This window comes from Camponotus vicinus, unplaced genomic scaffold (genome assembly GCF_025532165.1).
Source record: "Camponotus vicinus isolate PSW18456_S1 unplaced genomic scaffold, iyCamVici1.0 SCAF_1, whole genome shotgun sequence".
In the NCBI taxonomy this organism is placed as follows: Eukaryota; Metazoa; Arthropoda; class Insecta; order Hymenoptera; family Formicidae; genus Camponotus; species Camponotus vicinus.
The window spans coordinates 37,126,015-37,141,503 of NW_028141945.1; the positions used below are offsets into that span (position 1 = coordinate 37,126,015).

The following is a 15,489-nucleotide window of genomic DNA, read 5'->3' on the forward strand; positions in this document are numbered from 1 at the left end:
CATGATAGTTTATCGATCTATTTTTCTACAGGGAGCAGGGAGTTTGAGAAGCAGAGCATGTTTTTTATGAATTTTACGAGTTAGTGGATAATAAAACATACGGCGACAGAACCGAAGACCAGTTTGACAGTTTCCGTGATGCGAGAAATTCATATTCATATTGGGCGTGGACATACGCCTGTGTGCTTCGTGGTTTAAGTATAAGGTATATATGAGAAAGAAGTAGAAATAGTGTACAGGCGGGATACAGGAGAGCAGTGATAAAAGCCGCCAGTCCATTCGGGGATGATTTACGACTCGGGTTCTTTGGCGCGGTGAAAATACAAACAGGTGTTCTTCGAACTTCTCCGAAAACTCAGAAAGAATTTATTTTATTCTATATAATTAGCATGAAATTACATTAAACGCCTCCTCTATTTAAAGTAAAAAGAGAAAGAGATACCGGAGAATTTATTTAAAAAACTATTTTTATATTATTTTTTATTTAAAAAATTACTGCCATAAAAAGGAATATATCATATAATACAAGTATAAGGATTGCCTAGTAATCTTGATAAATAAAGAGTACGCGGTGTCTCGTGCGGGGGATGTGTACGGTTTGATAAATGCAAGGACGCGCTTTTTTCTGAATCAGGGGACGCCGATATCCGGATGTGCCCGGACTTGCAAACGAAGTTTGCGCGAAGACTCTCGAGCTTGGTAGGAGTTTGCGAATCACCGTTGAAATTCTATTCGGCAGTTTGGCCGCCGACAATAAAAGGTACCCCGCTCGCGCGACCCACCGTCCTCTCCACCGGAGATCGTACCCTATGCACCAACACACACACACATACACACGTACACACGTGCGTCACCGTCTGCTCTATCCGCGAGGCTCGGGCATGGGCGGGCATCATGGGCGGAGCTTATTCCACGATGTTCACCCCGGCTCGAGACCGCGTTCCCCGAGCCTCTCCGTGGCACCTATTATCACCTACCTATCTCGCAACCCCCTCGAACGGACACATGTGCAAGTTTGCGAGTTGCGTTCGTGTGTTGTCGCATTGCTATGATAGCTTTGATATTCTCTCTCTTTCTCTGGATATCGAGATATCGCATCCTGAGGCTGGAATCAAATATCTATCATTTATAGCAATTATTGTTATTTATATATTAATTTTTTTTATGATAATATACGATGCATTGCTGGATGGTACGATGTCACAATTTGTGATGTTAATTATGCGATGTAAAAATTTTAATATTTTTTATCTAAGCCTATTCTGTAGAAAAAATAGATATAATTTACTTGTCATTAATATGCACGTTAGGCGACCGAGCTATCGTTAATGTGCGAGTGTTGGACCATCCCCACGCACAGGCAAGTATGCGAGTCCCATCGCGCCCATCGAGCGACGTGGTAGGGGCAGGAGCGAGTATACCAGTCTTCTCTTAGCATCGATCCGAGCAGGATGTCGTTCGATTCTTTGCGAGCCGTGCTTCCCGACACCCGCGCATCTGCGTAAACGAATGAGATTAGATCATCGGACTGAATCGCGGCGAATCTGTGGGATAAGTTAGTGGAGAACGTTTGCGACACCCGTTAGTATATACGAGGACAGACGTGAGAAGGGACTCGAGGATTGCGCAAGGATAATGTAACGCGGACAAATCGACCACTTGATTAGTCTCGAAATGAAGAAGAGAAGAAGCATGTAACCTGGATTAATCGCAGCAGTGTAAATATGAAGGTACGTTTTCTTCTCTTTTTTAAATTGTTCGATGTAAATAAATAAATGTTCATATATGCAGACTTGAAATATGTCGAATATTACAAATTTCCCTCGCTTTTTTACGCAATTTCTGAACATTTTCAAAACATAAATATTTTGAAAAAATATTAAATACAAATATTATAAAAAATATTATAATATATATTAATAATATATATTAAGAAAAAATGAAAAAGTAGTGTGATTTATTTTATACAAGCTTGAATCTAAGAGGAATACTTATGGCTGCTTGACCAATTCTCGGATTAAGATAGAGATGTTCTAAAATATAAATATCGAAACTGTGAGATCAGGAAGGAAATCCAATGGATTACTAATGTACCCGGTAGTCCGGTAGTCTTCGCTCCGCGACGGGTCTGGGCCCCCGACTTCATCTCCTCCACATTTCTCACTTTGTCAGCTCATCTACATCCTCGGCCCCGGCTCGTTGACGAATAAAAAATGGAGTCTATTATTCTTTCTTACCGCTCGCTGATTGCAGAAAGCTGATTCCAAAACGAGCAACGCTCACGAAAATGGAACTCGTCAGTTTGAAGTTGCACGTGCGGGGGAATTTTGTCAGATCTTAATCTTTTCTTAACTTCTCTTAAGAAAGAGAGAGAGAGGGAACGTGTATACACGTGGCACGAATTATTCATCTTGACACGTGTAAACGCAATATTTACGAATAATAAATGCACGGAAATTAATTAATTTTGCTCGATTATACATTTGTAATTCAAAAAGTAAAGCTATTTCTTTTATTTACGTTAATAAAATGGACCCAGCGTGTCTTTAAGTGAATCAAAGGCAGTTGTTTTCTTATTATTGACGAATAACCGACCAAAATCACCAAAATCGTTTTCAACAGGTCAGGCTAAATTCGAGGTTGCCGTAAATTACCGCCTGGCATGCAGGTTTGGTTCGGTTTGGTTTGGTTTTGGTCGAACGATCATAAATTTGAGCAGGCACAATAATGTCCCACCGTGAAGTCCGTTCCAGCAAAAGGACTTTCATAGTAGATGTAAGATTCTTGTGTAATAAGCGGCGCTGTTACTCGTTCATTAACATCTCGGAAAAATGTACATGTTCGTGTGTAATACTCCATTCTTAAGCCATTCTTTATTTTCATATTAATTCGTACACATTCATGCGCGCGCGCAATCATTCATGCGTTAATTCGTATGCTTGAAATTCGCGTAGATCTATCTTGATCAACGTTCGTTTGAACGTTTCTGTGCAACGTATCGCCTGCCGTTATTCGTGTAACTCGTTTCAATGATTTTTTTCCCCCTCGATCACCTCTCTCGCATGTCCTTTCGAGAGCTCGGGAGCTCTCTCGAGATCCTTCGCACGACACTTAAAACTCATCACCTAGCGCGACGGTATTAATAAATCGAGGTATCGCGACTCTCGGCGCGATGGTGGTTTCCACACGCGAGAAGACAGAGAAAAGTCACGAGACATAAATCACGAGTGGGAAGTTCAGCTTCGCCTTCGGCGGGTCATAAATCAATAGCTGTCCGGTTGTGCACATGAAATGATTACACTGGTACACCGCGTGTAGAACGAAGCGTAGAACACGAAGCCTTTAAGTGGCAACAGAAGACGAAGAAGCGGAAGAATCCTCGAAATTGGCCGTCCTCGTCGGTTTTCTTGGAGTCAGCTGGCCGATGACAGCTCCGATAATTCTCGCGTTTTTTCTCGCGCACGTCGAGAGAGGCATTTGTCCACCTCCGATAGAGTTTGGAAATGTCATCGAAGCATCTCTTGCGCATCGACGCGGGATTCGCGTAAGGGAATGAGAACGCGTAGGTCGCCAGAGGTAATTAACCCGTCGAGTATCCCCTGGGGCGAACGCACAATGATCCTCGCATGCCAATTAATATTATCGAGTATTATACATAAACGATCTGCATAAACGGCCTGATGCGACAGGACACGGCGAAAAAAATCCGCGCGCGGATCTGATAGGCGGTATCTTTGCGTTTTATCTCAGGGTACAATAGACGCCGTCGCGTTGTCGGCCTGCCATCGAATGCCGGAAAAAGAGTATCATCGATGCCGCTCTAGAACATAGAGATTGTTATTAATCGCAGCGGGATGCGATATTTTAATACACAACCGGCTATAATATAATATTTAATAATATATATTTTAGCTCTGCAAAATAATGACTCGGCGCGATCCAGTTTCAAAATCATCCATATCGATGATTTCGATAATCATATCGCGCGCAAACGCGAGGATAAACGTGTCACGATCGACGTGGGACTGCGTATACGCAATTATGCGAGCGATATGCGTCGTCGAGGCCACGACGGATCGTTCATCATTCGACTCCGACGCGGCAGATCGCCTATTATTTCACTTTACCGAGCATTAATATTCGAGAATTCGGAGTCTTCCTAACCGAGTCAGACGATGAGTTTCTCGAGAACATCAACTCGCCTTTTTCGCTTCGCATCTTTTACGAATCTCAAACTCTAGCGTCATCTCATTAATTATCACTTAGAAGTGACAGTAAGTTTACAAACACCTTTTCGCGGCGCTTCGTTAGAGGAGATAAAATAGCTCATTAGCAGTTTCTTCAAAGTTTCATTATATATATTTCGTGTATTAATAATAATAATAATAATAATATTAATGTATTAATAAAATTATATAATAATAATAATTAATGTATTAATATAATTATATAATAATAATAATTAATAATAATAATAATTAATGTATTAATATAATTATATAATAATAATAATTAATGTGTATTAAAATAATTATATAATAATAATAATTAATGTGTATTAAAATAATTATATAATAATAATTAATGTATTAATATAATTATATATGGAATTATATTAATACAATATATTGTTGCTCTTGCAGACCGAGATGGAGACGGAGTCCGAGTGCGCGGGTGACGTTCTATGCCCGAACAACAACAACAATAATAATAATAGCACCAGTAACAACAACATCAGCGTCGCGAAAAAGGGCGGCAGTGATAACGGATACGACACTATCGAGATGGATTGCGGCGGCTGCGGAGAGAGCGTCCGCGAACGCACCGTCCTGTGCGTGGGAGGCCGTACGTGGCACTCCAGATGCCTAAAGTGTTACGCCTGTGCCAGGCCCCTGCACGATCAGCACTCGTGCTTCCTGCGCGGCATGCGGCTCTACTGCAGGCACGATTACGCCTTGTAAGTGCAAACAGAATTTACATTTCGACGTCGCGCGGAGTCCGAGGGGGTCGTTAATCGCGTTTGCCGCGAAAGCGATGGAATTTAACGCGTCCTACGGGAACCTATCGAACTATCCTCGGTCTTCATCCGTGACGGGATGACTGTTCGATCGAGCTACTTGTCCCCTGGCCGGGGATTACGGGTCGAGCGTTATCGATGAGCCCAATAATATCCGGCTTCGGCGCCCCGCTGATGCGATTCGAGATCAAGTCGGCCCAAAGTTGGACGTTAAGACGACGTTTCTCGGCTACCGCGATCCATGGAAAGAATTGTCACGCGTCGGACTTGAACAGACGATATTCACGTGCGACGTGTAAGCTGAGACCATTAGACATCTTTTGTTCTTCGGGCACAGGTTGGCTCGTCGATCGCGAATCATCCCGGCCGCACAGTCACGTGGCTTGAGAGTCGCGCGTGAGTTAAAGATAGATATTTCTACAGATAGATATCCACATAAGCGCGCGTTATATTGGATATCCGAGACGCGAGAGAGAGTCGCCATTGGGTGATTAATGTCTTCCAATGTAGTCTGCATCCTCGTCTTCTTTCTCCTCCGCCTCCTCCTCTTTCTCCGGCACGGACCTCACGTATAGCCGGCTATTCACGTCACCGCGCATTCGTGTATCACGCATGCTCACGCACAGCACGAGCTGCGAGTCACGTTGACGTCTCGACGTCTCACTGTCTCGCGCGCGAGGGAAAAAAAATAAATATTATTAGTTCTTATATATTCGCGAGATCTCGCTTTGGCTTCGCGCTATTTCGTCCTTCGCGCGTAATCAATCGAATTATCCCTTACATATGTATCTTCATTACGTCTACGATACTCGAGAGAGCATTTTTCCAGCTCCGTTTGCAGGCAAAAGTCAATCCTGAAGAGACTGAAGAAAAAAATCAACATCCCTGGAGACCCCGCGCGATAGTTAATATTTCATCGGCGGTGAAGGAATATCACACAGGCTATCGTTAATTTATCAATGTCCCGAAAGCGGGTTACTTCGCGCTTCGTATACCAAATATACGCGTATGTGTATGTGGGTGCCGAGTCACTCGAGATGGGACTGCCTAGTGTCAGTGTTCCGGAGGACTGAGGAATTCGCCTCGTAAGGCACCGAAGCCAGCTGCGATCCTCGAACCGCGTTCCTCCTTCCCTCCCTCATCCGAGCGCGAGTCGCGGTGCTTCCTTTCAGACGAGCGAGGGAGCGAGAGAGGAGAAGAGGAGAGAGGAAGGGAGAGAGAGAGAGAGAGAGAGGAGAGCGTGGTCTTTGAAATTAATAAATATTCACCCGACCTCTCGGCGAGGCACCTTTAACGCTTCTTCGACGCCGGGGCCTCCGATCCTTTCCCCGCTTTCGTCGCTTTCGTGCGTTTCGACCGAAAAAAGAAGAGCCCGGACGTCCAGGTGATTCGTGGTCCCGGCAAAAATCGCTCTATTAGCGGTTTCCGCCACGAGATTCCACTTCTCCCGATTCAGGGGACCACCTGTCGCCGCGTTATCTTCTCCACTTCTGCCTTCCACTTAAGGCCGCATACCTCGAAGCGAAAAAATACATAATTAAAGAATCGCGGTCCTCTGATGGTGTTCAACTGGGAAGCTGGACAATCGTGATTCTATTGGAAAAATAACGTTATATAACTCGTGCAAAAAAAACGACGAGGGAAATGTAAGGAATTCGCGCTACCGAGACGCAATTAACCTGGCCTGCTGATATCATACCCCGCCGATCCTGGTCCGCGGGATTCGAGCTCCTCGCAGCGTCGTATCGCGCGAGGTTCCTGAGCGAGCGCCTGACTTAATCCCCCGTTGACTTATAGGGCCCGCCTATGTGGAAGAACAAATGAATAAATTAGGGCGGGGCCGTTTGGTAGCCGACGCGCGCGTACGGCCCTGAAGATTTATTGATACCCAATACCAGTTCTCGTCGCCGCCGGATATGCGAGAGATTCCCCCGTCGTCCTTCTAGCCTCCGATGTGTGTTAAACCCTCGTTCTCCTGGCTCGCCGAACGATGGGATAGGAAAAGGACGGCGCTACTATTTACCTGAAGCGACTCGTCGGCGACGGTGAGAAAAATCTCATTTCCACCGCGCGAAATCTTGGTTCCTCCTCGGGAAGGTTCCTTCGAAAATTCCTCTCGCGAGATGAGAATTTTTCCGAGTGAAGATTAAATACCAAGGTAATATATTAGCTACGGAACGACGAGATCCTTGTCTCTATTTCGACGCTTTAAAGAGTTATCGATCGGACAGGCGGAGATCGTAGAGAGTCGTTGGAGAGATCGGGTACGAATACTAGCTTCTAGGCGTGCCCTTTGCGATCACCATAACCAGTAATATCCCGAAAAAACATCGCGTCATGCGACGATGACGATGCAGACGCGAAGACTAATCCCTCCACGAGCTTACCATATTTTTCCATACAATAACGCCGTGGTCGATCGGTCGTTGATGCATTCTTCTACTCTCCTCGTCTGTGCTCTTCTTTTTTTCCCTCCTTTTTCCTCTTCTCTTTCTCATTTTTTTCCCTTTATTCCTGCATTTCTTATTTATTAATCTTTTTTCCTCCTTATTTCTCTCTCTCTCTCTCTCTCTCCTGCTTCACGATCCTCGCCAAATTCCACGTCCGTTTCTCTTTCGCGCTAATTTATCGATGATTATTTTTCTCGTCCTCATCGACATTCCTAATATCGGATCCTCCGCTTGTTTTTCGTCGGCATAAATTCAAAGAGACCGAGTCATTTGTCTAGGGAACGGAAGCCGCATGACTGAGACATCGAAATAATCTCGACGTAATCTACTTCTCGAATCGTGATACCGATCCCTGAAACGTGGAGGAGCCTCCGCGCCTTGTCGGGAAGATATCGGCTGGCTCTCGAGTAGTATGTTAATGAGGACAGGATCCTGCCGCCGAGTCCTCGCGCTCGGTGAGGTCCCGGATGAACCTGCCGTCAGCGAGATAAAAATAGTTTTTCGCCCGTGTTCCCCGCGATTAAATCCGATACGCGGAGACTGTGTCTATTAGCGTCTATTCGTGGCCGAAAAGGAGAGGCCCGCGTGAATCGATGTATGATGAATGAAGATAAGCGAGTGATAAATGGTGTACACCGGTGTCGGCCTGGAACACTCTTTGTCGATGATTACGCGTGTCAATTAATTTTCCTAAGCTTCTCGGAGGCTTAACTTCGTGGATGGATTCGTCACGTCGCTCTTCGTGTTCCTGTTCGCAGGACTTTTGGCGCGAAATGCGCCAAGTGCGGGCGCAGCATGGGCGCCGGAGATTGGGTGAGGAGGGCCAAGGACAGAGTCTATCATCTGGCCTGTTTCGCCTGCGACGCTTGCTCCCGTCAATTGTCCACCGGCGAGCAGTTCGCGCTCCTGGACGCCCGGCTGCTCTGCAAGGCGCACTATCTCGACGTGGTCGAGGGTAACAACACGTCCTCGTCGGAGGACTGCGACTCCGAGCACGGCGGTAAAGGCAGCAAGACCAAGCGCGTGAGGACGACCTTCACCGAGGAGCAGCTGGCGGTCCTCCAGGCCAACTTCCAGCTGGACAGCAACCCCGACGGCCAGGATCTCGAGAGAATAGCCCAGGTGACCGGTCTCAGCAAGAGGGTCACGCAGGTCTGGTTTCAAAACTCCCGTGCGAGGCAGAAGAAGCACAGCGGCAAGATTAAGACTCAGAGTAAGTTTCCTATTTATGCGGGGAAAGATGCGTCTCCTTCAAGAATTTAACGTCTATATTTTCGCGCGTGTTTGCAGTGCATCATTCGCCACCGATGCAACACCATCCCGTCGATCTGTACCCCAGTGGGGTGAACGTTGTGGGCGCCTATCTCGGCGGTTATCAGGCGAGCAATGGCAGCGAGAGTCCTGGTAGTCCATTAACGCCACTCACCCCCTTGACGCCGCTCACCCCGACGACGCCGAACCACTTGCAGGCCCAATTCTGTCATCCAGCGGGATAACTTGACGTGCAAAAATTTGCTTTCTTTGCGCAACAATCAAGTGCGAAAAGATACTTGAAAACAATCTTGTATCGTCGATCGTGTCTTGTACATACCGAGGAAATGTAAAGTAAACGCGTTTATCGATAATATTATATAATATATATAACGTATATAAAAACAATGGTACAATTTCGTATTTAAAGTTTAGACTAGGCTTATTTATTCCACAAATTTGTTGTAACAATTTATATTATATTTGCGATAGTGGATTGAATTTCTTAAAGTTAGAGAAAAACAATCCGACGCTATTGCGTCGTTTTGAATTTTTGACGTGAATACTCTTAAACCCTTATAAAGTTGTATATAAAAAGGACTTGTAGTTTTTGTACATATATTTCCTGTAGAATACGAATATGAAAAATATTAAGAGAAATGTGGCTGAAAATTTGATATCGCACTTTCGTCGCTGCAATATTATAAATCATACTGTTATTAATAAAGACGCTTTTTATTGTTACCCGTTGCTGCGATTATTATCCTCTTTAATTTTGTAGAGATCTCTCACAGTTAATTGTACTCGTTGAAATTTAATTAGATGATTAAAGATCAATTAGAGAAAATATATTGTGCAAATATCGGGAAATATTCAGAGGGAGATGATCGGGGAGACAAAGAGCTTCTCTTCTTTTTGTTCAACGTGTGCAATCGTATATATTTATGTATTTAGTTTAGTTTACAATATTTACATCACAGTACATTCATATTAAATGTTCCTTTTAGGCGACTATCGAGATACTACGAAAGATACTTTCATTTCAAGCATTGCTACGGGATACGCGAATCGCGTCTCCGGTGACGCGTATCCGTCTCTCTTTTACGCCTACGCTCGTCTTATCGTCCATGGAAGCGGTCGCCTTCCTGGTTGCATCATCAGGCACCAACGCGAGAGGAAAATGGTAGAGAGAGGACGGAGGGAGAGAGGGAGAGGGGAAGATCAAGTACAAAATTATCAAACACAACCAAGAGGTAGACAGAGAGATCGATTCATAAAATACAGGACCAAGTCGCACACACTCACGCACATACACATACATGTGCACGCATATCAGACGCACGCACCTCTATTTATATTCGCCGATTTTTTTCGCGCGTAAACACGGAATAATATTCGCTTCGATAGATTTAACACCGAGAGAGATATATGCGTTGCGAGTATAACTCAAGATCGCGACGATAAAAACTTCCACCTTGAGGATAAGTGAAACGATACCGGGGCTTGAGCTCGAGATGCTTCTCCGCGAGGTGTGTATCTCTTACCTCCGACACTTTTAAATCGATACGTGTTTATTTACAATACGTCGATGTGTCATTAAACTTCGTTCGGCATCGACAGCAGCATCGAATCTTGCGAGAGTTCGTCCATCGACTGTTCCGATCCTGAGGACAGAGAATCAACGAAATCGTGAATTACATCACGAGAATCTCTAATCGATTGTTCGTCAATCGTGGCGACAGTCCTCATCACGCGGAGCTTCTCGACACTTTGTAACGTTGCGAAAGAGAGATCTCTTACCGTGATTGTGATAAATGGAGCCCGTGGGACTCTTACACGTGGCCGGGCTAAGCTGCGGCTGCTGCTGCTGCTGATGATGCTGCTGATGTTGAAACGAGTACGTTAGATGTAAGTTGATGTGACGGCTGAAATCGTTGGGCGACGCTGTCGAGTTTGGTGGCGACTGATGCACTGTAAAAATTCCTGTCTTCGACGCTCTTATTATAATTAATATTATCGTTAAATGCAGGCATTGCTGTGATAATTTTTTCGAGGTGGGAAAGAGGAAGAGAGGATAGGACGAGATGAGGAGAAATGTGTTTACCACGCAAAATGCAGCTTACCGTGCTGTCCTTTCATCTTGCCCGTGTGAAGGTGCTTCTTCTGTCTCGCTCTCGAGTTCTGGAACCACACTTGCGTCACCCTCTTGCTGAGCCCGGTTACGTGCGCTATCCTTTCGAGATCCTGGCCGTCGGGATTGCTGTCCAATTGAAAATTCGCTTGTAGAACGGAGAGCTGCTCCTCGGTAAAGGTCGTTCTGACTCTCTTCGCCTTGTTACCGCCCTTGTGACCACTCTCGGAGTCACCGCCTTCTGCGAAAGTACCAATTAGCCTCTCTTCTCTCTTCTTACCGTTACACGATCTACCTCTATCGTCAACCTCGTTGAAGGATATTTGTATCCATTCAATAATATAAATTGCAATATTAATCACGGTTATTTGAATAAATATTTAAGCAGTACATTTGACAAATAAATTATTTTTGCTCTTGCAGGAGGGATGTAAAAAATATTTCCTGTTTTTTAAATTTCAGATTATTACATGTGACTTGAAAAAATTGAATTTATACGAAATCAGTCAAAGGGAGAAAATTAGTATAGCGAGGTTCGCGCGACATTCTCACCATCGGAGGACGTATTGTTGCCTTCGACGACGTCGAGATAGTGCGCCTTGCATAACAATCGAGCGTCCACGAGGGCAAACTGCTCGCCGGTCGACAGCTGACGCGAGCAAGCGTCGCACGCGAAGCAGGCCAGATGATAAACCCTTTCCCTGGCCCTTCTCACCCAATCCCCGGCGCCCACGCTGCGTCTGCATTTCGCGCACTTTGCGCCGAAAGCTCTACAAACACGAGAAGCGCGACTCTCACTCTGTATCAAGTGGAAAACGCATAAACTGCGGAGGTATCTCATCTGCAAGCGTGAGTGCGTATCGTGACGTTTCGATATTTATTTCAACCTACGTTAGACAACCAATATAGTCGACTCGATCAACGACTGCGAAGCGTAATGATAACCGCTGGAATATAACTCGCGGAGAAAAGAAGATACGAAGGTCGAAGCAAAGATAACCAGAGAGAGAGAGAGAGGAAGAAAAGAAACTAGAAAAGAGAGATATTCGTGTCGAGAAGCAAGCGGTCTCCACCGTGGCGCGTGTTTCGCGGCCGTTTATTTCTTCGGCTCTCATCCGTCCTCCCCCTCCCCCCCCCCCTTCCCGCCCTTTTACGAGCTTCGGAAAAGATGTGCGAGGGAAGGCGCATCCTTTCTCGGGATATACATACCTGCACACGACTCGCTGGCACGCCACGTAAAATTCGAGACCCTTGCGTTTTAATTAACCCCTAGAGAATTACACAATATCCCCTTACGTTAATTAATTAATTAAAATTGTACAGGTTGCGTAGTCTCGATATTCCGTATTACGATATCCCTAATAAAGATGGGGCTCGCGTGTAAAATTGCAGCTGTCGAGGTCGATTCTAATAATACACGTCGCGCGGTAAATGCGCGCGTTTATGCGAGCGATCGCTGTAAACAGTAGCCGTGTACCACGGCCACGAACACGGGCATTACACGCACGTGTGCACGCACATAAGACGAGTGGCTCGGCCAGGTTCGCGTCCACCTACGGAGGACCGCAGGACCCCGAGAGGACGACGCTTGTTCCTCCTCGACGCGCAGCCGAGGGAGAGTGTCGCGGCCGATAATTAAACAACGACTAGACGGCCCATTAGCCCATTATCATATTCATGAACACGGAAAGTGCATCCGATCCGATATCCTCGGCCTCTCCCCGCGGAACCGAGCGTGTTTGCGAACGCATCTCCGGTATATATCGCGCGCTTTGAATATCTCTCGGGTTGCCACGCGACTACCCCGGTGGTCACCCTGCTGTTGCGGGGATGTTGTCGAAAAAAGTGTCTCCCGAGGAATAAATTCGGGGTAAATTGCACCTCTATCCAGTATCAAAAATATTTTTTTCTGTTTTTCATACTCTTTCTTATCTCAAAAAAATGCATATACCATGAAATAGTTTCTCAATCTCTTTTAAAATATTTCCCTATTAGTGCAGAATTTAAAAACAAGGACAAAAATAGATGGATTCTGTGTCTCTCCAGATAAAGTTTCGATCTGATATACGCATCTTAATCCTATTGTCCTTTAAGAGAAGCGGCTAATTCCTTGATCTGGCGCTAAAGGTGACTCCTGTCACGCCCACGCCACGGAAGCTAGAGAAGGATTTGAATTTCGAGTGACTCGTCCGCGATTATGACACGCCGGTTCTCCAAGTAGCCACAACAAAGAGGACGTCGATGCGAGACAAGGAACGACACGGGGGCGATCTTAAGTGAAATCTTTACACGCGATACTTTGCTCCGTAAATTCCGCTCGTCTCTTTTCCCCGCTCCTTTTGCGCGTCGTTCATTATATCGTGCGCGAGAGACGGGATGATTCCCCGGTTCTCTCCGAGTTCCTTGTCGGCGGCGGTTGTCGACGGGTCCGCGGGTCGTGTTCGGGATCCTGCCGACGACCGGGTCATCGTATGGCAGCATTACCAGGCAGAAAGCGCGAGTCAAAAAAATTACGCGGCAGATTCCTCCGGACCTCCCGCATACTCTGTCCCGGGAGAGCCTGCGTGTCCAAGTTAACCGACTAAAAAGAAAATAATCTTAGAGAATCGCTCTTAAATAATTAAAGGACGGTACCTACTTTGATTCTAGGGTGATGGAAAAATTTGTCGAGCTCCATAGATGATTTGCTTTTATAATTATACAAGAATAAATGCAATATAATGTATATAAATTTGGTATATGCTTGAAAGACTCTCTTCAGTCGTATACGCTATCGCCAGATGCGTCCGGATAGCGATCGGATATCGCGACGTCCGATGTCAGGTTCGATTGGTGCAATACCCAGGTGACTGAAGTAACTGATTGACAGTTGGATAAACACATTGGGCAGACTTCGCCCGAGGCCTTCCGTACAATCGACGAGTCACCGTGGGTTCCGTCTACTTTGATCTCCACGACTGTACGTCTTACATCGCTATCGATGCGCATCGCGCGCGCAACAAAAATATCCCACTTATTCACTCGCGGCAACACGAACAAAAAGGAGCAGCCATTTCTCTCTCTCTTCCCATCTCCTTCTCATCCTCTTTCATCAACACATATAAAACTGATCGAACTGATGTAATCGTCATGCAAAGGAACGATACGAGTAACATTTATTATTTCAAGCGAAAGTGTCAATGGATAGTCGACTTACAGGGCATAGTCGTGCCTGCAGTAGAGCTGCATGCCTCTCAGGAAGCAAGAGTGCTGATCGTGCAACGGCCTGGCACAGGCGCAACACCTCAGGCACCTGGAGTGCCACGTACGTCCGCCCACGCACAGGACGGTCCGCTCTCGGACGCGCTCGCCGCATCCACCGCACTCCATTACGCTGGGCGACGTTTCCGGGCCGACGACCAGGCCGCTGGTGCCCTCGGGACAGGCGAGATTCGACCCTCCGATGCCGCCGTCGCACGCTCCGTCGCCGCTCGTGTCCTCGACTTCCGTCTGCGTAATCGAGAATCATGGTAGAATCAATCTGACATTTTTCGCGGAATTTTTCCCTCGAAAATCTCACGGAAGAGAATAATCCCAGCAAACGTCAAATAACAGTTATATAACTGTTTGTTACACTTTCCCACTCGACAATATAACTGTTACATAACATGTAAATGTTATGTAACAGTTACATAACAGTTATATAAATGTTACTTGGTGTTTGCTGGGATAAGAATCTCGATGCGGGATAAATTCCGCCAGAAAAAAAACAAGGGAAAAATATATAGATTCTTTTTATCGTTTTCAAAACGTCAAAAGAATGAGGTACGAAAACAGATTTACCGAGACCCGCCTCCCTTGTTCGAGAGTCATTTCGCCGATGACGCCGGGGGCTGCGAAAGCAACGTTAACACCCGGGATTTACCCGTAACAAGGCCGGTAACATAATGACGGAGAGACTGGTTGCTCGGACGGCCATTATGCGTCCCTATCGGCGTTACCCGGCCTCCGTGGAACCCTTATTTGGGGGAATGTTGTGGGGTGTTGTGGACAGGGTGCGGGTATACGCGTACGATCGTGAGAGGTGTCGGGGCGAGAACACGCATTTACCGCACTCGGGTGAGACACGGGACACGCGTGTCACCATATATTGAAAAGGAACGGGGCTATCCGTCTCTGTCTACGGGGAGGACTCGAATCGCGAGCGCCGTTGGCTGCGCCGACGAGTCGCTCGCTGCGGTTACGTTAGCTCGCGGTGGGGTGCCTTTTGCGCTTGACCAGCTGCCTACCGGATCGTTCACCGGGCGACTTGGACAAACTGGAACTGCGTATATATACGCCTTGTAAATCCGATAAATCGCGGAAGCGCGAGATATCGGTGAGAATGAGATACGAGCGACGCGGGAAACCGGGGGACGAATAAATAGTAGGAGTAGTTACCTCGCGCGATTTGTATAGATCCAATTACAATGTGGTTGAATTAATTGATCGCGAACGTGCTTTCCGTCTAAAAGCGCGACGAGATAAGTGAAAGAGCGGAGAAACGCGATATCGATGTTGCTCGGCGTTTCACGCGTGACGTTTCCCGTGACGCGTGCAATTTATATTGACGTACGTAAAACGACGCGGCTACCCGGTGTACATCAATCTGAGTGAGAAGA

The 15,489-nt window shown here is 46.2% G+C and overlaps 2 protein-coding genes across 6 annotated transcripts in view; one reads left to right on the forward strand and one right to left on the reverse strand.

Annotated features, from left to right (window-relative positions):
• LOC145965010 (LIM/homeobox protein Awh) lies at nt 1-9,426 on the forward strand. Its single transcript, XM_083088252.1, has 5 exons — nt 1-205; nt 1,311-1,730; nt 4,644-4,957; nt 8,226-8,680; nt 8,758-9,426. Exons 2-5 carry the CDS (start codon nt 1,725-1,727, stop codon nt 8,961-8,963), a joined length of 981 nt encoding a protein of 326 aa, XP_082944378.1. The 5' UTR covers nt 1-205; nt 1,311-1,724; the 3' UTR covers nt 8,964-9,426.
• The window catches only part of Awh (LIM/homeobox protein arrowhead), a 24,379-nt gene continuing 18,050 nt past the window's right edge, over nt 9,161-15,489 (reverse strand). Inside the window, exons 3-7 of one of the 5 annotated variants that reach the window (XM_083088223.1) lie at nt 14,046-14,338; nt 11,402-11,619; nt 10,842-11,087; nt 10,519-10,701; nt 9,161-10,382 (exon numbers count right to left, since the gene is read on the reverse strand). In XM_083088223.1, the coding sequence (XP_082944349.1) occupies nt 10,315-10,382; nt 10,519-10,701; nt 10,842-11,087; nt 11,402-11,619; nt 14,046-14,338 (1,008 nt within the window). In that variant the 3' untranslated portion in view covers nt 9,161-10,314. Of the gene's footprint in view, nt 10,383-10,518; nt 10,706-10,841; nt 11,091-11,401; nt 11,620-14,045; nt 14,339-15,489 lie in introns of those variants that run through there. The other 4 variants (XM_083088231.1, XM_083088214.1, XM_083088239.1 and 1 more) reach the window with 4 other exon arrangements.